The sequence below is a fragment of the Mytilus edulis genome, chromosome 1 (genome assembly GCF_963676685.1).
Source record: "Mytilus edulis chromosome 1, xbMytEdul2.2, whole genome shotgun sequence".
Classification (NCBI taxonomy): domain Eukaryota; kingdom Metazoa; phylum Mollusca; class Bivalvia; order Mytilida; family Mytilidae; genus Mytilus; species Mytilus edulis.
In genome coordinates, this window is record NC_092344.1 from 119,144,639 (window position 1) to 119,167,540 (window position 22,902).

The 22,902-nt window shown below is 30.8% G+C and overlaps 2 protein-coding genes across 10 annotated transcripts in view; both read left to right on the forward strand.

Moving 5' to 3' along the window:
- LOC139503353 (heparan sulfate glucosamine 3-O-sulfotransferase 1-like) overlaps positions 1-21,212 on the forward strand; it is a 52,761-nt gene extending 31,549 nt beyond the window's left edge. For 6 of the 9 annotated variants that reach the window (XM_071293131.1, XM_071293125.1, XM_071293144.1 and 3 more), the window contains one exon: positions 16,119-19,190. In XM_071293131.1, coding sequence (XP_071149232.1) covers positions 16,164-17,213 — 1,050 coding nt within the window. In that variant the 5' untranslated portion in view covers positions 16,119-16,163 and the 3' untranslated portion in view covers positions 17,214-19,190. Of the gene's footprint in view, positions 1-9,525; positions 9,928-11,372; positions 11,507-12,492; positions 12,722-16,118 lie in introns of those variants that run through there. The other 3 variants (XM_071293139.1, XM_071293166.1, XM_071293159.1) reach the window with 3 other exon arrangements.
- Positions 1-22,902, forward strand: part of LOC139502732 (uncharacterized) — an 81,589-nt gene that overhangs the window by 39,712 nt on the left and 18,975 nt on the right. The window lies entirely within an intron of this gene.

Here is a 22,902-nt window from a genome sequence, read left to right on the forward strand (position 1 = left end):
CAGAATTTTAAAACAGGCCTTTAAACTTGACTTCAATTCATTGATGTGAATAGCGTGAGCCTCAAGTTTTAACATTGTTTGATCTGTAATATCTTTTGATTGTCAGGATGTATATCTGACATTTTTCTGACATTTCTCATGTTTGACTTTCCAGTTCAGTACTAATGTATGTTATAGTTTGATAAACATGACTTACTAATGCACATTCTCTGCAGTGATGCACCTGTAGATTGATGAAGTATGTCAACCACATGGTCCAGAAATAAACTATACAATCATACATCACATTTGTTTTCATTTATATTTTAAGCCAGTCTGCAAAATTTGAAATTTGTGTTATTCTAAGCTGTGCATGTTATGAGGAGTGGAATTTCATTTGTTTCTTGGGTTTTGTGTGTGAGACTTCAAGGTAGAAAATAGAGATAACAAAATATTTTATAACTTATTTATTTATAACAGAAAAGTATATACTTGTTTTTCTTCAAAAAGAGATGTAATGTCACAAACAAAGTAAATCTGAAGGTGTGCCTGATGCCTGGTGAAATCATTGATGTTGTCTACTTATGTTCTACCTATTTATATCAATTATCTGCGGCTGTATTTAGCCACAAAAATCTTTCATCAGTTTATGTGATTGGTCTTTATTTGGTTTCTTTTAAAAATTAATCAAGATTCCAAACAGATTATGAAGCAATCTTATTATACCTACATTATATAGAAGATAATTTGTAAATCTATTGAAAAATTTCAATTAAATTTCAATTTGAAAAATAATGTTTTTAGAAGATGTGTATTAAAATTCCATAAAGAAAAATGATTATCTATTCCAATCTTAATAACAGACTGATGTTAAGTAGAGAAATAATTTCTCAAATTAACCTTTTCCCAGTATTAAGAAAAACACACTGATTAGACATCTGTTTCTATTACCCTAACATAATGTTACACAGCTGGGGCCAACTTCATCAAATAATTCACTTCTCAGGAATAGATACACCAATGTTATGTAGGTGTACAGAGTCTGCTGATATATTGTTACAAGACTTCAGTCTAAATTGTCCATACAAATAGTCTGTAACTATTTTTGCCTTAAAATCTCTTAAATTTACATCTAATTTGTATGTATTCTAATTTATTGTAGTGCTCTTTTCTTTTTGCCTGACCATCAAAATGTGGAGTGTCATATGTAATTAAAAGCATAGGCAACAACTCAATTGAGTGTTATATCTACAAAAATAGTTAGGCAACAACTCAATGGAGTGAAATATCTACAAAAAGAGAAGGCAACAACTCCAAGATAGTTATAAGATAGAAAATAAGTTAAGAACCTATAAACTGTTTAAATTTTCATACTCTACTGAACAATATTTGTTGCGAAATATACCTATTCGATATCGCAGTGCGTATGCGAAATTTAGATGTGGAGTAGCACCTTCAAAAATTGAAACTGGTTGTTAAGAAAGATAAGATTTAGATAAAAGATTATGTTTCAATTGTGATAATATAGAAGATGAAAAACATGTATTGTTAACATGTCCATTATATGAAGATTTAAGGCAGTCTTTATTTATTGATATAATTCAACAAAATGATATGTTTTTAACTTTGTCAGATGATAAAAAAATTTATATTTTTGTTCAAGAATGAAAATGTTTGTAGTTCTTTTGCCAAAACCTGCCATAATGTTTTATTACGACGAAATAGATATACCGTTAAAAATCAGTTATTTTTATTATGTACATGTATCAGGTTTTATCCTTGGATGTGCATGGTGATATTGCACTTTTATGTTTTGTATAAATAACAAAACTATATTTTAATTCTGTTGTTTTATAATTATATATAACAGTCTCTCATAGTTCTTTTAAGAATGGCACATGCATTCCAAATTATATAATGTGTTTATACTTTTATGTATGTGGTGAGATTTTAATAAACTATTGAATCTGAATCTATATCTACAAAAAGGGAAGGCAACAACTACTGATTAAAGGGGTTAGGCAACAACTACTGATTAAAGGGGTTGTGGCAACAACTACTGATTAAAGGGGTTAGGCAACAACTACTGATTAAAGGGGTTAGGCAACAACTACTGATTAAAGGGGTTGAGGTAACAACTACTGATTAAAGGGGTTAGGCAACAACTACTGATTAAAGGGGTTAGGCAACAACTACTGATTAAAGGGGTTGAGGCAACAACTACTGATTAAAGGGGTTAGGCAACAACTACTGATTAAAGGGGTTATGTAACAACTACTGATTAAAGGGGTTGAGGTAACAACTACTGATTAAAGGGGTTGAGGCAACAACTACTGATTAAAGGGGTTATGCAACAACTACTGATTAAAGGGGTTGAGGTAACAACTACTGATTAAAGGGGTTAGGCAACAACTACTGATTAAAGGGGTTATGTAACAACTACTGATTAAAGGGGTTGAGGTAACAACTACTGATTAAAGGGGTTAGGCAACAACTACTGATTAAAGGGGTTGAGGCAACAACTACTGATTAAAGGGGTTAGGCAACAACTACTGATTAAAGGGGTTGAGGTAACAACTACTGATTAAAGGGGTTAGGCAACAACTACTGATTAAAGGGGTTGTGGCAACAACTACTGATTAAAGGGGTTAGGCAACAACTACTGATTAAAGGGGTTGAGGCAACAACTACTGATTAAAGGGGTTATGCAACAACTACTGATTAAAGGGGTTGAGGTAACAACTACTGATTAAAGGGGTTGTGGCAACAACTACTGATTAAAGGGGTTAGGCAACAACTACTGATTAAAGGGGTTGAGGCAACAACTACTGATTAAAGGGGTTAGGCAACAACTACTGATTAAAGGGGTTGTGGCAACAACTACTGATTAAAGGGGTTAGGCAACAACTACTGATTAAAGGGGTTGAGGCAACAACTACTGATTAAAGGGGTTATGCAACAACTACTGATTAAAGGGGTTGAGGTAACAACTACTGATTAAAGGGGTTGTGGCAACAACTACTGATTAAAGGGGTTAGGCAACAACTACTGATTAAAGGGGTTGAGGCAACAACTACTGATTAAAGGGGTTGTGGCAACAACTACTGATTAAAGGGGTTAGGCAACAACTACTGATTAAAGGGGTTGAGGTAACAACTACTGATTAAAGGGGTTGAGGTAACAACTACTGATTAAAGGGGTTATGCAACAACTACTGATTAAAGGGGTTAGGCAACAACTACTGATTAAAGGGGTTGCGGTAACAACTACTGATTAAAGGGGTTGAGGTAACAACTACTGATTAAAGGGGTTGAGGCAACAACTACTGATTAAAGGGGTTGAGGTAACAACTACTGATTAAAGGGGTTATGCAACAACTACTGATTAAAGGGGTTAGGCAACAACTACTGATTAAAGGGGTTGTGGCAACAACTACTGATTAAAGGGGTTGAGGTAACAACTACTGATTAAAGGGGTTGAGGCAACAACTACTGATTAAAGGGGTTGAGGTAACAACTACTGATTAAAGGGGTTATGCAACAATTACTGATTAAAGGGGTTAGGCAACAACTACTGATTAAAGGGGTTAGGCAACAACCCATAGAATGTCATAAGGTTTATGCGGCATGACTCCTGGAAATTTGTATGTGAATGGGAATGTCATTCATTTGTTAAAATTTGCATACTTGAAAAGATAATGCTTTTTTATACACAGTTGTTTGGCAAAATTAGAATTTAGTCAAAGGACTTTAATCTAAACCCATATTTTACCAACATTTAGATATTTGTATAATACATGTCTTTTTTGGGAGGATGGCATTGGCTCGTATATAGACTTTGTTGACAAGCTCTAAAAATAAAACCATGTTTGCTGTTTTTCTTTAATAACAACAACTTTGAAGCACAAATTCAAATATGCAAATCAAAGGCAAAAATATGTATACTGGTATTTGTTTTGAAACTATTGGAATTCAACAGACAAAATTTTTGTCTTATCGTGGCTTCTTTTTAAAACAAATGTTATTTTCTGTGAGTCTTATATGATGTACAGTTATGATTTTGAAAATATGACGAAAGACCTGCTGTTATTTTCTGGTCAATTGTTTATATACGACAGCAAAAATTGAAAATTGTTTGGTCGTATATTGGTATCACGTTGGCGTCGTCCGAAGACATTTGGTTTTCGCACTCTATGGGTTCTATGATATGCTGAATCTAACCATGTATTTAGATTTTGGATATTAGACCATAATAGGTAAATGTCCAATTTAAAATTTTTCTAAGTTTAAGTTCTTAGACCACATTCATTCTGTGTCAGAAACCTATGTTGTGTCAACTATTTAATCACAATCCAAATTCAGAGCTGTATCAAGCTTAAATGTTGTGTCCATACTTGCCCCAACTGTTCAGGGTTCGACCTTTTCGGTCGTATAAAGCTGCGCCCTGCGGAGCATCTGGTTAATAATTGTGTTTTCCCGCGGTCAAAGGGGTTGATATTAGACAATAAAGCATAAAATAAATACATGTTCTATAAGTATTTCCTGCAATTCTTTGAATAATTATATAAGTTTTAGTTTCCTTGTTCTGTTGTACCAAATAAAGAACTTATTTGCATTGTAAATAACTTTGTTTACATCATTTAACAAAGAATTATGTGATCTTCTTTCTGATGTCATGATTAATTAAAGTTGACTCAGTTAATTACAGTATAAATTGGTAATTACCTGTATATATTTGACATTAGTAATTACCCATCATTATTCAGTAAAACAAATTCAAGACAAATAATGTGTTTCACCCAGGATACCATCAATATTTTATAAGAATCGTCTATGGAAAGAAACTTATTTTCTGGCTGATTAATCTCTAAGTCTTACTGTTGTCACTGTGGGTCTCTGTAAAAAACTATTTGTGAGGTTTCTCTTATTGATTCAGGTTTTACATTTTTGTAAAATTATTATAATTCTGTCTCAGTTCAATGAAAAAATAAGCAATTTCAGATATATATATATATATTTTCCCCTATTCAGTAACTGAATTCCTAGGTATGTCATAGAAGATTGTTCATGTTATATGGGAAGATTTTTATTTCCCACTTACGACAGTAGAGGGGCATTATGTTTTCTGGTTCATTCATTCGTCTGTTCATCTGTCCCATTTCAGGTTAAAGTTTTTGGTCAAGGTAGTTTTTCATGAAGTTGAAGTACAATCAACTTGAAACTTAGTAAACATGTTCTCTATAATATGATTTTCAGATTTAAATGCCAAATAAGAGTTTTTACCCCAATTATATGGCCCACTAAACATAGAAATTGATAGTGCAAGTGCCGAGTGGGGCATCTTGTACCGTGAAAACATTCTTGTTGGTCTTGTCATTGAAGAAAGTCGAGGATTGGAAACAGAAGAGTCTTCATTTTAGGAATAGCTTTGGTTAAGTTTTGTGTAAATGTGTAGTGTTCAAGGCCCCAGTTTCCTTTCATCACAGTTACTTTTAATTAAATGGTGGGGTTCTGGGACTTTGATTTGAAATGGCAATAAGTAGCCATCATGACAATGAATTCTCACTTTACCATGTAATTGTCTGCTTCATTTGACTGATAAACTTAGTTCAAGATTTTAAATCATAAGAAATTATTATGGAGAGACCTTTAATATTCACCGATTACGACATATTAACAAACATGATATGGATATGATAATTGCTATGTGTAGTAAATTATGACAACTTATCATAGTTAGACAATTTACATCTCCCATCAGATTCACACAGCCATAATATCAGGATTTTTGGAAGGCTTTTTTGGTCAATAAAACATGATAGTTTATGGAAATCTGTCCAATTTACAACAAATAATATAAATTTGTTGAAATAAAAGCGTTATGTTTGACAACAGGGGAATTGTGATCAGGCTGAATATAATATGTTTATTGTTGTATAAAATTAGAACATAATTTGAGTTTATAGTTGTATAGAGTTATAACAAAATTGAGGATCTCTTTTAGATCATACTGGACAATCATATAATATCACTATATACATATGATTGATTGATTGATTGATTGATTTAATTCCACAGGCAAATAGTTTGTATATATAAATGGTCCTTATATTTTACCATAATATGTATTAACATTAATGTATTACTACTGGTAGAAAATTTCTCTGAAAATTGTGGTACAATTGGGCAAGTGTTGAAACAAAGAGTTTTGAATTTTGAGGCCTAATAACATTAACTGAGCAAATGAAAAAAACAAGGATCGATAATGGTCTCTGAATTGGGTTATTGTTTTAAAATTTGGGGTTTTCTGTAAAAAAAAATGACTGTCTCAAAGAAAAATTTAAAAAAACCCAAAACACTTCATTTATACGTCATGTCACAAATGTTTCTGCCTTCGTATGGTTTCAGAGGAGATGCAGCTTATCAAAATCAGTCTCTTCCTTCAGTAGTACATGTATAGATGTATTGAGCAGTGGTCTTCCTTCAGTAGTACATGTATAGATGTATTGAGCAGTGGTCTTCCTTCAGTAGTACATGTATAGATGTATTGAGCAGTGGTCTTCCTTCAGTAGTACATGTATAGATATATGGAGCAGTGGTCCATGTTTATGCTAGAAAATGTAAAGAAAAATAATACAAAAGCTTGTATATTTGTAATTTTAAAAAGTGCTGACTGATTAGACATGAATTATATTAAAGATAAAAACTTTGTAATTCAAGGTTGAGACATGTTTTATGTCAGAATGAGTTAAGGGTTTTTGTTTTGTTGTAGACAGAAACACTGTTATTTATATACTGTTTGTCTCCTTTATATTGATTGACACATACTTACTAAAGATAAACATTTAAAAAAATCATTTTATCAATTTTATCTTTGAAATAAAAACTGCATGATATTTAATTTGCAAAAATGATAAAAAATTGGAAGTTCAGAAAGATAAGCAGTTGTTTGTTTAAAATCAATTTTTCTGCTGCATCTGTTGAATATGTAACTAATCATGTGTAAGATATTGAGATTTGAATTAATTGATTATTTATAAGATCTAGGAAGGTGTTTATAGAAGATAGAGAACATCTGGGGCCAACTTAATTAGTTTATAAATCACCTGGGGTGAAATATTATAATAATCTATAATTGGTTCCTATACAGCTGATAGTCTTGCTATAGGGGGAGTTGTTTGAATATTTTATAAACAGGGACAGACTTATTACTTTAGGGGAAGTTGTGTGGTACAAGTCTCTGGTGAAATGTCATATGATATTTAGTTCTAAATAAACAGGAGATAATGGATTAAAATTGGTTTTACTGGAAACAGAATTGTGGTTTTGATCATAGAACTTGAGTTTGGGTAAAATTAGCATTCATGGGTATGTGGTTCTTGTGGTACATGTATTTGGATTAAAAATAAGGAAACATTGTATTGACATTACACTTTTGGTAAGATAAAGCTTATTGTTGTAAAAATCCTGGTTTAACCTGCAGTCAGATTGAATACAAGCCCTAGCTGTATTAACGTTTTACTCACAAGGAACTGACAACACCCTGCTATACTTTCTGTTCTTGTATTTGTAACATCAGCCAATGAAATATCTGCCTTAAAAAAAAAATAAGGCATCTTTTGATCAGTAGGACAAATCAAGAAAGTTATTAGAGATCTCATATGACCTCCTTGGACAAAATCAAGGAATATTCAGAAAGGTCTTAAAATCTGATAGAAAGACATAGGAGATAGTTTGTATGTCTGTAAAAAGTTGCATACTTTTTTTTTACTAAATACATTAATTTGTAGTATTATGCTCACTATGCATGTCATAATAAATGATGAATAACATTTTGAAGGAAGACTTTTAGTTTATGTTGTGTTTAATATATTATGCACAAACATTTCTGAGCTATAAAGGTCAGGGGTGAAGGTCATAATATCATTTGATGGACAGCTTTTAATTAGGAGAAAATTAGTTTGATGTTAAAAGATAAGTCATTTGACTGTTGGTGTACTGCATTGACAGGGTTAGAATAAAAGTCGCTATAAATGCCAAAGTGTATTTCTGTCTTTCCATTTGCAAGTCAATAAATCATAGAACCTTGAGGTTTAATCTAGTAAACAAGGTTAGTGGGTAAATATTTGGAAAATTGAAAATTTTTTGGTCGTATATTGGTATCAGGTTAGTGTCATCGTCCGAAAAGACATTTGGTTTTCGCACTCTAACTTTTGTAGAAATCTTTGAAATTTAGACACAAGGTTTATGACCATAAATGGAAGGTTGGGATTGATTTTGGGTGTTTTGGTCACAACAGTTTAGGAATTAGGGGCCAAAAAGGGCCCAAATAAGCATTTTTTTCGGTTTTGGCACAATAACTTTAGTATTAATTTTGGGAGTTTTAGTCCCAACAGTTTAGGAATTAGGGGCCAAAAACAGGTCCCAAATAAGCATTTTTCTTGTTTTTTGCACAATAACTTTAGTATAAGTTAATAGAAATCTATGAAATTTTAACACAAGGTTTATCACCACAAAAGGAAGGTTGGGATTGATTTTGAGAGTTTTGGTCCCAACAAATTAGGGTCCAAAAGGGTCCAAAATTAAACTTGGTTTGATTTCATCAAAAAAAGAATTATTGGGGTTCTTTGATATGCCAAATCTAACTGTGTATTCAGATTCTTAAATTTTGGTCCTGTTTTCAAATTGGTCTACATTAAGGTCCAAGGGTAAATTAACCTTAGCTTGATTTTAACAAAAAATGGATTCTTGGGGTTCTTTGATATGCTGAATCTAAACATGTACTTAGATTTTTGATTATGGGCCCAGAATTCTTGGGGTTCTATGATATGCTGAATCTAACCATGTATTTAGATTTTGGATATTAGACCATAATAGGTAAATGTCCAATTTAAAATTTTTAAGTTTCTAAGTTAAAGTTCTTAGACCACATTCATTCTGTGTCAGAAACCTATGTTGTGTCAACTATTTAATCACAATCCAAATTCAGAGCTGTATCAAGCTTAAATGTTGTGTCCATAATTGCTCCAACTGTTCAGAGTTTGACCTCTGCTGTGGTATAAAGCTGCGCCCTGGAGAGCATCTGGTTGGAATTGGGGATCAGTTCTTTTGGATAGGGTTTCTCTGGACTTGTGTCGTGAGGGCCTCATAGTGTTGTAAGTAGCTCAGCTACAGTTTTTGTTAGCTTATCAATTGACAAGGAGTCTGAATTTTCTGTAATTTCTCAAATACTCTTGACTTCCTTTGTTAAAAACAATGATGTAGCCAAGAGTGTTGACAGTGGCATTAAACATCAATCCATATAGTTTAAATAACATTAATCCAATTTTAACACTTATATTAGGGAGTAATTAATTGCATTGCTGTACAACAAATTAAAAGGATGTATTACCCAACAACAGTCATTTTAGATGTTGGGTCATAGATTAGTATTGACCAATTTGTTTTCATGCATCATTTGTTACTTTAAATCCTATTTGATTGAATGTGTAATGAAATATTTATTTGTAACAAGTTATAATTGATAGATTTCATGCTCAGAGACAATTAAAGTGACTACAGATTTATTGTGCGGGGAAATCACAGCAAATGTAATGTCTCAGTTGTTTCGTTAGATAATCCATTGAATAATTGTTCTGTATTTAACAGTTACATAAATGTGCATCGATGTTTGTCAATACCATAAAATAGAATATCTCCGGAGATTGTATTACCAGGAATCACTTTTCAGGTAATGGGCTAGATAATTCAACATCATTAATTCATTGTCACGGATGAAAAATTTCCAAAATTGGATAAAACCGATTAAATATAGTGCTGTTAGTGTATGATATAGGTCATAATATTCTTACTAGGAACAAAGTGATTAAGATAAGTTCTTGCTGTAATATTGAATAATAAGTTAGATTATTGTCAATGTCCAAGGAAAGTCTTGAGGATTTCACTTACAGTAAGTAGTTATTAACTTTGATTGGAAAATGATAGGTCCTGAGCTTCGATTTGGACCAAAATAGATTCCTATGTTATTTACAAACCGTTCTTATAATTTTCTTTTCCAAATTTATTGCCTGAAAGGTTTTTATTTCTAATGATTATTGGTTGTGTGTACAGAATTCTGGTTTTACTGATCAATTTAAAAATTATTTTATGTTCAGAATTTTTTAACTGTGTATTAATTTTTTATTAATTTCATAACAAATAAAAGACTATTTTATATTCAGTAAACTTTGCAAGCATGTATCTCTGGTTACAGAAGAATTATTTCTGACATGCTATGCAACAAATGACTTTTATTATATGGAGATGGTATTGTAATAATCTTGTGTGAACATTGCTTTTTAATTTTCTAAATTTCTAGTATTCTTATGCCTCGGCCACTCAATGGGCATAATCACACTTTAAATCTGGCATGCAGATTGAGTTTTTATTCTGTCGGAAGCCTCAAGGAAAAAAAATGTCATGAAAGTTCCATGGTTACATAACCATGACATCCTAAGTATTTCTTCTGTTATTCTGAACTCCAACAGTTGCTAAAATTGAGACTTGTTGTTTTACCTAGGTATTGAGCTGATTTTCCTTTCATCAGGATAAGCTTTCCATGAGATAACAGCCATTGTGCAAATTATTTTAGTTATGCCTGGTAAATAAGTGTATGCTATTGAGTTTCAGTTCAAGTTTCTGTTGTTTGAATATGTTTGGAATTCTTAATGATTCGTTAGGCAATGACATAAGTGTCATGACTGTCATCCAAACACATATGTGATTGAAATTTGAATTTGTCTAAATTACTGATACATTGTAGATATTTTATTTTTCACTGAGGTTGTATTTCCAATTTCTATGTATAAACTTAAATCATTGATGTGTGTGGTGTATGTTCATTAGAGGTAGCACATGTTTTACCTTTAAAAGGCTGTCCCATAGTAAACATATTGTTGTTTTGTTCCTCAACCGATTTCAATTAAATTTGATATTGACATTTGATACTGATGATTGTATGATTTGATCATGTGATTACTGAAGCATGATTTGATTTCATCTTTAATTTATATGATTAATACAAATTGGAGACCTGGGTTAGAAGAATATTCTGATTGTTAAGGCTTAAAACTTAGGAAATAAAAGATTTCTCTTTCAGTTTAAAAGTAGCGTTGTAAAAGAAATTTCAGAAATCAATTTCAATTTTTGATAAATCATAACTGTTTAGAGAAGGAAATATTGCATTTCATTGTTTCTTTGTTCTACAGATGTTTTTTGGTCATTCAATGTTTCTATAGAATTCACAGCAGTGATATTTTATGCAATACTTGGTTGGCACAGTTCAGTTGCTTTTACATAAAAAACATTCAAATGAAGAAATGATATTTTGTGAAAAAGTAAATGAGTTTTTTATCGATAGTATCAGTGAAGCACAACTGTGTGCCCTTATTATAGTAACACGTTCAGGATCACTGAGGTGTTTTATCTAACAGCTGTGCAACAAACATCTTGTTTGTTTACTGTTTAAAGAAATTGATGGTTAGATGGAGGTACGTTTTTTCTTCTCTTAATATTACAATCTATTTTAAAAGATGGAGTTTTTGAAATTCGAAAATGTACTAATACCACAAAAAAATAGTATATATATAATATATATTGAATTTGTATTGTTTATTTTATTAATTTTGTGTAAGAAACAAAATGATTAAAGCAGATTCTATCTTGGAAGTAATATGCATGTGTCATACACACAGTAGAATATAAATGGATAATATTTTGGAATCTTACACATTATGAAGGTACAAATAAATTTATACTCAACACATTGTTTTAATAGAGCATTGTGGTACTTATTTAGAGAGGTAAACACAGGTGAATAGTTCTCTCATTGGCAATCATACCAGACATTATATCCTGATTTTTATTGTACAAAGTCAGCTAAGTTACATCATGATAGTTATTTGTGATTTTGGCATGGCCATTTGTATTATTAGGGACCTTCCTTTATGAATTTTCTATTGAGTTTAGTATTTTTGTTATTTTACTTTTTTTTTATGTCTTACAGAATTTATTACGGCTAACTGAATTCTACCAAAATACTAAAACCCCAAAATGGCAATGGCTTGCATTGTGACCCTCTCATCTTATTTTCCTTGATTTAGTATTGTTTAGATTGTTTTTTCAATGACTTTGCTCTAAAAATATCTCAAATATATTTTTCATAGAGTACTACTCAAAAGATCTTCATTATAAGAGCAAAATATTGAGCATAATTTTTTTTATTTCACTTCCTACTTGCACACTACTTTTAAATCATAACAAAGGGTTGTAAATGTTGTCTCTCATTTTTATGTGCACTTTTTGTATGTTTTTATGAGTAAAGAAACAATATTGAAAAAGGGAGGTTTAAAACCTATAAGATTTCCGGAGACATTGGGTATTGATAATTTGTTAGAGGCCCCAGTTCACGTTTCATTGGCCTGATTTACTTCAATGACTTTCAATATAACCTAACTAGTACTTATCTAATTTCCTCACTTTTCAAACTTTCACCCTTTAATTTGTCTGTCAATGTTTTGACAAATGTCACAGGACCAGTGTATAACATTATTGTATTGATCTTACGATCACAATGCTTCACAAAGTCGAGGAAATCATTTAAATTTTCTTGTTACTTTAATTTAAGTGATTGAGTTTTTATTTGTGCATTTTGTTGGAATTAAATTTCTCAGCTGTGTTGATGGAATTAACGGGGAGTTAAAGTGGTAAGTTTAATTGACAACATTTGTTGACGTCACAAAACAATTATTGTATATTTTTCATTATTTATTTTTTCAAAGATTTGCATATTAGGTTCTTTGTTATAAATACCCTGTAATTTTCAAGTTAAGTTTATAAATGAAAAAAATTGAGAATGGACATGGTGAATGTGTCACCTTAAAGAGCAGAAAATAGTTGAAGGCCACCAAGAAAATCTTGCACCAAGAGGCAGGCTTCAGCTGTCCTCTAAAGAAAAATGTGTACTTGTTTAGTGAAAATTTGCTTTTCAAAATTGTGACTCAAATAGTTATTTAGATACAATCATCAAAATTAAAAAAGAAAATTATACATGTTTATCCTTATCAGCAACAGGATGCGGTGTACATGGGGACGTGCATATCTGTCAAAAATATCTTTATAAATGAAGGATATTTCGGCAATTAGAATGGATACAATGATTCATTTATTTTGATACACAAATACTGTGCAAAATTCATGGCTCTTCATTTTATTTTTCTACTTTGTTTCACTTTTTTTTTGGATTTTCTTCTTCCCAATATTTTTTCCTCCGAAGGATTTGATTAGTCCTTGAATAGAAAATTGTAATCCTAACTTATATGAAAGTACTTGGTATACTGCAATCTTGCTTTGGTTTAAGCAGTTTTCTTTGAAGTTGGTTCAAATATAGTTCAAATCATCAACTATAAAGCTTTGTACTTGATCAAAGACTTTTTGAACTTTTTTTGACAATTATGTTTTAATATATTGGCCCTGATTTAGGAAATTAAATCTCCAATGGTCAATATTTCAGCAGTGTGTCAAAATGACTTGACCAGTATAGATAAGTATTATTGGTCTCCTGCAATGTTGACCACCTGTCCACACAGACATACATGACAAAATCTTCATTTATAACACCAATGGTAAATTTATTAATTTTCCCAGGTGATAAAATCAGTTATCAAAGTGTTTGTACACAATGAAAATCAGTTTTGAAGTGTGTTTTATATACATGTATCTCCATTGATAATTCCCTCTTTTGACACTTGTGATTTAGCAGATTTTTTGGTTCCTTTGATTAGTTCTCTTTGAATTGTGTTAGTAAGTAGTCTTCTTTGTCATCTTAGTATATTCAGCACTTTACACCTTAGATGTACTATTTAGATAAAAGGTACAAATGAAAAAAAGGTTAGTAGAGTTGAAATTAAAAAAATTGCTTTATTTGCTTTCATTAACAGTTTTAGAAATTAATGTGAGAAAAATTCGTAAATGTTTAAGCAAAGAAGTTGATTAAATGTGAATTTAGAAGTAGTGCTGGGGTTTACTTCATTTTGTATAAACAACAAATATTCATAATATATTCAAACGCAAAGTAATAAATGATACGAGAACATTTGCGATCAAATGCTATAAAAAAGTTCCTATTTTGTAAAGTCAGAAAATTAGATTTTTTTTAAATCTAGAAAATGTATCCTATGAATATTTCGATGCCTGCTCCTGAATGTATGTGTTAAAAATAAGAAGTTGACTCCAGTTTCCATGTAGATTTTAAACAAGAAGGACATTAAGGATACTTTTACCCTTTAATTAATGAAAGATAATTATAGTATCATTTATCCAAGATCCTTCATTTGACAGTTATAATAATAAGATTGTTATCTGTCCTTGATATAACACCTGGACATCACCTGTACTCCCAGGTCTTATCACCTCACTATTTTATATTACTTTTAAATGAGCTTTTTATCTTTTTTATTTTTCATGTATTTATTGAGACTTTTTGCACTGGAATAATTAAGTCAATTTTACCTTGTTAATCACAGACGAATCCTGCCAGGATTTCATTAATTAACTAATGTTCGTTTACCACGGATGCTGTTTTCGTAAAAAGATATGGCGCTTATTGGTTTTCAGCCTTCATTTTCTTTCTTTATTGAAATAAATGGACTTTCAATTTTCAAGTAGACAAAGTTATTATATTATAAGCTGAAGACAAGGTTGGTTTTGTCCCAGAAAATAAAGTTTGTGTTTCAGTTTTATGAAAACGTCTGTTTCTGACATAGCTGACATGTGCATTCAGAATAAACGATATGTTGTCATGAGAAAATATTTTGTTTTTCTTCTAAAAAGGTCCATTTCGAAAAGATATTGTAGTCAGTTTTCTTGATGAACAAAATTAGATTGGTATGCACATCTTCACTAAAGCACAATAAAAGCTTTGGTAGAACATATAGTTAGAACTTTACTATTGTAAAAGTTTTGAGGAGAGTTGATCTAGATTGCACTTATTGAAATAAGAGGGGGGAGGGATACACAAATACTGTATGCTTGAAAAAGCAAGATATTTCAGCATTTATTTCTAAAGATATGACCTTTTCAAGCGGTAGACTTTAATTGTTGTGTAATATAAAATGTATTTGTATTTATTGCACTGATAAGCATAATGTAATTTAAGTAATAAAGAATTGAATTGAATAATCATTTCCATGTGATTTTAAAGGGTAAGCACATGTTTTTGTTGTTGTTAATTGCAAAAAATGTCAATAAGTAGAGAACATTTCTAGTAAATTTTTAATTGAAAAATGACAGGTGAACTTAATGGTATATTTACACTCATATAAAAGTAAGTTAATGTCATAATTTAGTTTTCCCAAACAGTCATTAGAACGGAGGGCAGGAATCTCATAATTTTTCACCTTTTCATTTATTATCAATTGAAATGTTATTTCTTTGTTTTATTTTGATTTTATCCTTTGTCACAAACAATTATATGTTTTATATGACATTAAGTGAGTTTTGTTTGTAAACTACTGTTGTAATTAATAGTTCACATTCAGTACATATTGTTTGAAAGGACTACTTAATACTGACATTTTAAACATGCCACTGTGTCTGAATTCTTAATAACTACTACAGTTCAACTGTTTTATTTTAAACTAGTTTGAAATGGAGGTTAATTGATAATTTGAGGCCTTTTTGGGTTCTGGATAGTTCTGTCCAAATCCACTGATAAAGATGATGATACTGACATTTTTGATCAGTTATTTAAAATGTTAATCAGAAAATTCTGGACTAAGTATCTGTTTGAATAAACCCAGTATCTTTTAGATGGCTCAAGTGTCATCTCTATCAATCTAGAATGTGAAATGCTGATGTGAATTTATATTTGAGTGCATTAGAGAAACTTGAGAAAAACTGTACTTAGATATGAAACTGTACTCAAATATGAAATTGTTTTTTTTTGTGAATTTGACACACTGTACTTAGATATGAATAGTACTTAGATGAGGAGGTTTATTTCATTGCAAGTTGTAACATTTATAATATACATCACTTTGTATCACTTACTATATATATGTTGCATATTAAACATGTTTAACATAATTTTCTCATGTTTTATAGATGTAGCACAGAGAAAAGGAATGAAAGCAACATGTTTTACAAAGAATGTCAAACTTCAAGTGGACTTTTTACACCAGAGGAGGGAGATATGTAAATTATGATTACTGTGCAGCAGACGGCACTATGAGACAGCAGTGGAAACACGCTGTTGTTATTGTCTGTGTTGTCTTTATTATACTCAATATATCTATATACTCCAACACAATAGCATGGAGGGATTTAAATATGAACAATATTATTTACGAAGATTCTATCAAATTCAGAAAACTTCTTGAACAGGATCAATTTTCAGAGAAATTTCATCCAGTCGGAACAAAAAGACGATTTCCTCAATGTATTATTTTTGGAGTTCGGAAGTGTGGAACAAGAGCTTTGTTGGAATTTATAGGACTACACCCTCAGGTTCAAAATGCCGAACATGAAATGCATTTCTTTGATGAAGATGAAAAATATAACTTAGGGTTAGAATGGTATAGAAAACATATGCCATACTCTTACCCTGAACAAATTACTGTAGAGAAAAGTCCAAGATATTTTATAACGGATAAAGTTCCAGAAAGAATATCTATGATGAATAGTACTATAAAATTAATAGTAGTTCTACGTAACCCCACAACCAGAGTGCTTTCTGACTATACTCAAGTGTATTACAATAAATTGGCTAAAGGTGTCACCTTCCAGAAAATCGAAGAATTAGTGATAGATCCTTATACAGGAGAAATTAATACAGATTATAAAGCTGTTCGTATTAGTATATATCATCATCATTTTGAGCGGTGGCTACGAGTGTTTAAACGAGAGCAGATTTTAATTGTGGACGGGGACAATCTCATTCTTGATCCAGTGTCAGAAATAAAACATGTAGAATCATTCTTAGGATTAGAACATCGTATTACACAAGACAATTTTTATTTCAACAAAACAAGAGGATTTTTCTGTAAAAAGCAGGGCAGCATGGAAAAGTGTCTTGGTGCAACCAAAGGAAGACCACATCCTGGAACTCACCCGAGTGTTATTAGAAAATTAAACAAGTTCTTTAAACCTCACAATGAAAAATTATTTAAAATGATCAATAGAACATTCAAATGGAGTTGAAATTTTGATAGATTGTAAAAATGTGCTTTTTTTTTTAAATGAAGTAGAATGTGTTCAATACTTTTGCAAAGAAATAGTGTTCATTACAAGGAGCTGAATTTTCATAAATTATTCTTAAGAAAATTCTTAAGAAAAACACTTCCCAAAAGATTTATAAATATTGTTGGTATAGATGATCATATCCATGACAAACTGTTACCATATTCAATATTTGTGTGTTTCTGACACATAATCTCTATTGTATGAATGACTGTAACTGACTATCGTAACAGATGTGCAATATTCATATCATATCATGCTAGCTTTTCATTAAACTTGAGAAAAATCAGTATTCTGTGTACATGGTGTGAGCGTTATAACAACACAAATCATTGTAAAGTGTTGATTGCAAACACATAATCATTGTAAAGTGTAGATCTCAACAGGATATTATAACTTTTTGATTAAGTTTTATATGTATTTTAAGATTACCTCAGTGTTTTTATTTATACACTGCCAGCCATTATTTGTTTTTTTACATTTTATTATGATATTCATCATTAATTTGACCAGAGTCAAAATTTGTAAGAATTTCGCTGACCAAGGATAAATATTCTACAAGAACTGAGCTTCTCATACTTAAATTTTTGAAGAAATCATATTGAATTAAAAAAAAATACCTAAAGAACTCAGTTTTTTTATTGCCACATTTGATTATGTTTTTTTATAGGGCCTTATTTTGAATATTTATGACATTATATTATTTCACATTTATTGTTTGTACAATGTTGTAACAGATGATTGTATTCTACGTTTGAGGGGATTTTTTGGTGATTCAGATTTTGTAATGTAATTTTGTTATCTTACACAGTAACTTGTTTCCTGGCAGCCTTTTCTGCTTTTATATTTGATGAACTTAATCATCTGCTGTAATCTGGGTTTTTTATAGTGCCAAATTCTTAGATTTATGATCTTCAGATGTTATTGTAATTTTGACAATGAAAAATGTCTGTTTGAAAATAATGCAGTCACTAAATGTTCAGGTTTAATAACTAAAAAGATGTGTTAGGTACACAAACAATGTGCCCTGAATATATCAATTGTAGGTATTGTTTGTGTATTGTAGCAAAAATAGTAAATCACAAAAACAGCTGTGGTTTTCCTAGGGTATAAGGAATAGACTAAATATAAAATAATAATACATCACAACAAAGAGAAACTAGTACATAGGAATAAATGAAAGAGTTTTCCATCTAAAGAAGAAAGAAAAAAACCACGGATAAAACCAGAAAATTCATGTAGAGTTCTCTAACTGAAGTTTGATCAACCAAATGTAATGAAACTCTGAACAAGTACAAGTTTGACTAGAGTAAATTTTACCATTCTTGAGTAATGTCCCTTTAAAAATTTATTTTCAAGAGGGAGCATCATCTCTGTCCCGTGGACATATTCCTCATTTATTTTCTATTTTTGTCTAGAGACGATAATGGAAGTGTAATATTTCATTTGACTTCCATGATATGATTAATGAATACAGGAAGCAAGCAACTTAATTAAAGAATCCTACTTGTCATATCTGTGAAATTCTATTCTATTATGTAACCAAAAAGATCCTGCAGTGAAAGCACTAAAATCTTAAGGTTTTTCTCCTGTTGATTAACTTCATTTAAAAAGGTAAAACTATTTTAATTTTCTCTAAATTATGAACCGCATGGAAGCATATGATAATACAAATCAAATACCCATATACATTTTTATTGCACTATGTTAAATGCATCTTTGTCATTTCAAAGATTGCCCCACAGGTAGAATATACTTACCCAGAAAAAATTCTCCTCACAGGTAGAAAATACTAACTTTGAGTCTATTGACTTTGGGTCAAAAGGTGACTTTTCTCACCAGAAATGTCATGGCCAATAAATTAGAAGTGAGTTTGAGTGATGTAACTGTAAAGTTACTGCCTTGAATTATAAGTCTCCTTGAACTCTACTAAACAAATTACATAGAAATAGGCGACAGTTGTGATTTATTGTTGCCCTCTGTACACTATACTTTATATAAACACCTTGGTCTTAAAAACTTTTACATCATTGTATCTCACAATATGTACCAGTTATGATTTAGATAATTTTTTCCCTCCCAGACTCGAGTTTAATGACTTTGGCATTTATTGCAGGTTAAAATTGTAAAAAAAAAAATTCCACTTGACCCTGATTTTATTGGTTTTATTGGTTTTATTGTGCTGTTAGGTTGTTGTCTCATTGACATATACTAAACATCTCCTTTAATTTATAAAACTTTATACTTACAAAAACTTTATTTCTATTTTACAAATCTAGTCTACAGATTATATAAAACAAAGTATAGAACTAACAGCTCCTTTTTCACAAATATTTGTAATTACTGTCTTTAGGAGGAGATAACATTTTCAATAAAAATTGAAAACATGCTGTTTTTGTTAGATTTATTATTTTTGTAATAAATGAGAATTTTTTCAGATTTCTAGTGACAAATTTGTAACATTTTTGGGAGGTTATTTTTAAATGTCCAGATTGACAATTGTCTAATCTGCCAATTCTGTAATTGACCATGCAATTAGATATCCTTATTTTGAGTTGACCTTACCTTCAGGAAGGACATACATTTTCAGCGTCAATGAAGAGCTAGTAGATATAGGGGTAAATTCAGTAAAAAAAATCTCCCATTGACTTTAATGCCTATGTCTTGAATTAAATTTATACCTAATTTACCTTTAGAAATTAAAAGCTTCCATATATCATTCATGAAAGTACAAATGTAGCCCTTTCTTTTGCAACAATAAAAACATAGGGTCATGCAGCATTTTTTTGCATTCACATGGCCTTGTTTACAAACACTGTAGATTCGCATTTAATTCCTTTACTGACCCCCATTACTTTTTAACCCTGTAGTAAAAATAATTAGTACATTCAACATTTATTTTTAATTTCTTTTTAACTCTAGTTTTGGTTCATCTATCCAAAAATATTTATTACAAACATTATCTACCAATCAGAAGAGCACAGGACCTCACTTTTATACAGGAAGCTCTCCCTAAAATGGGCAGTCCCTTATGAAGTATATTTATTTACTGAATTTACCCCTATAACAAATTTTCTTCGTGAAATCTTAAAAGTTTGTCCATTTTATCTTTTGAAAAGTTAAGAACTTTCGACATCAATAAACATTTTTTTTTTATTAAAAAAGACTTTCAACAAATCCAGCTTTGCATCTGCAGCAACCCATTTGTCCCGTATAGAACCAGTCTTTATTTGGTAGAGGGAAACAACCTCTGTTACATAATCAGATCAGTAATTGGCAAATAGACTATAAGTAATATCAATCATTAATGAGGTTATTATGTTTTTTTACAAGGATTTTCTTATTTTGGATGTAAATCATATTATTATTTTATCATTGATAGTTGTCATGAACAGTCTAAGATTCTAAAAGTATAATATGTGAATAGATCTTTGTATGGCAAGCTGGACCCTTGTTTAAAGAGAGCTTTAGGGGAAACAATTTTTTCAAAGTAAATATGACGATAATGCATAAAAAAATCTGTTTTCAGCCAGATGTTTCAAAAGCATATAAAACAAAGATTATTTTACATGACTAACACAATTAAAACAGTCTTAGTTTACAGGACTGTTTGTGGATTAAAGATGCAGTTTAGCATAAAAAGAAGCAGTCATAAACAAAGAACTCAGTAAACTTTCATTCATGTTTCATAAAAACAATATGTGCAATTAAGCAGTACCTATAGAGTTCTTGCTGTATTGTGAGTCTCTCTGCCTTCAGTGCTTTACAGTGTATGTCATTGAGGAGATGTAGGTGAAGAGACCTACAATATATAGGTAGTAATAGAATTATGAGTGGTGAGAATGAGGTAGTTCTGTAGTCGTGGTGAGAATGTGTATATGTATTGTCAGTATTGTTGTAGATACTGGACGTCTTGGTCGTGTGATCAGAACTCAGAATAAATATATATATATCTTTAAACATGTCTTATATTTTGTTTATGCCCTAGACTTTATTAAAATTGAAAATAGAAATAATTTCCTGGAGATAAAGTTTTCATTGTTTGACTTTATATATATCTTTCTGATATAGTTTTGTATCATGTGGCAATAACTTATTATTTTTAATTTTGTTCTGGAAATAAATGAAAACTGATCTTTAATGCATATTATCTTCTATTATCAATTAATAATATACATGGTCATAATTGTTTTATGATAATTGATTTCACTAAATCAAAAAAATTGAGAGTTCAGTTTAAGTTCCTAACACTTGATGATTAGAATACACTCCATTAGACATGTTAGAATAAACACGAACTCAAGTGAATGATGTGCTAAAAGAATACTGCATTACACTAGAACAAAATCATTTCTTTAAATACAAAACAAAAGAAATAGCAAGAAAAGCACTTCTTGATACTAACCTTATCTTGTGTTATGTTCAAGTTGTATGCAAAATCTTTCAAAATCTTATGTAGTCCTGAAGGACATTTACTTTTTATTGACCTGAAAATAAACTCCAAACGATTTAACATGTCAAGAATAAAAAAAAGTAGCTTGTAAAGAAATGGGTTATAATATATGCACACAAAAAAAGGAAAGAAAAAGACCAACTCATAATAGCAACATCAAGAAATCACTGTTTTTAAACATTTTTAAAACCAGGATGCTAAAAAACAAAAAAGATTGTTTTAGAACCAACAATATCATCTGTAGTACCATAAACATGGGGTATTCTACTTGTTAAGTGGACCAGAAAATTGTACAAAGCATTGTAAATTATCAGACAAGTTATATCAATTCTTTAGTAGGACTGTTAGACATCAGACAAGGTGTACCAATTATTTAGTAGGACTGTTAGACATCAGACAAGTTGTATCAACTCATTAGTAGAACTGTTAGACATCAGACAAGTTGTACCAATTCTTTAGTAGGACTGTTAGACATCGGACAAGTTGTACCAATTATTTAGTAGGACTGTTAGACATCGGACAAGTTGTACCAATTATTTAGTAGGACTGTTAGACATCAGACAAGTTGTACCAACTATTTAGTAGGACTGTTAGACATCGGACAAGTTGTACCAATTATTTAGTAGGACTGTTAGACATCAGACAAGTTGTACCAACTATTTAGTAGGACTGTTAGACATCGGACAAGTTGTACCAATTCTTTAGTAGAACTGTTAGACATCAGACAAGTTGTACCAATTCTTTAGTAGGACTGTTAGACATCGGACAAGTTGTACCAATTATTTAGTAGGACTGTTAGACATCAGACAAGTTGTACCAACTATTTAGTAGGACTGTTAGACATCGGACAAGTTGTACCAATTCTTTAGTAGAACTGTTAGACATCAGACAAGTTGTACCAATTCTTTAGTAGGACTGTTAGACATCGAACAAGTTGTACCAATTATTTAGTAGGACTGTTAGACATCAGACAAGTTGTACCAACTCATTAGTAGAACTGTTAGACATCGGACAAGTTGTATCAATTTTTTAGTAGGACTGTTAGACATCAGACAAGTTGTACCAATTCTTTAGTAGAACTGTTAGACATCAGGCATTAAACAAACATTTCAGTGGTATTTTGAGACATCAGACAATGTTAAATCTCAGCAGAACAGTTAGGCATGAGGCATTATACAAATGTTTTGATGGGATTGT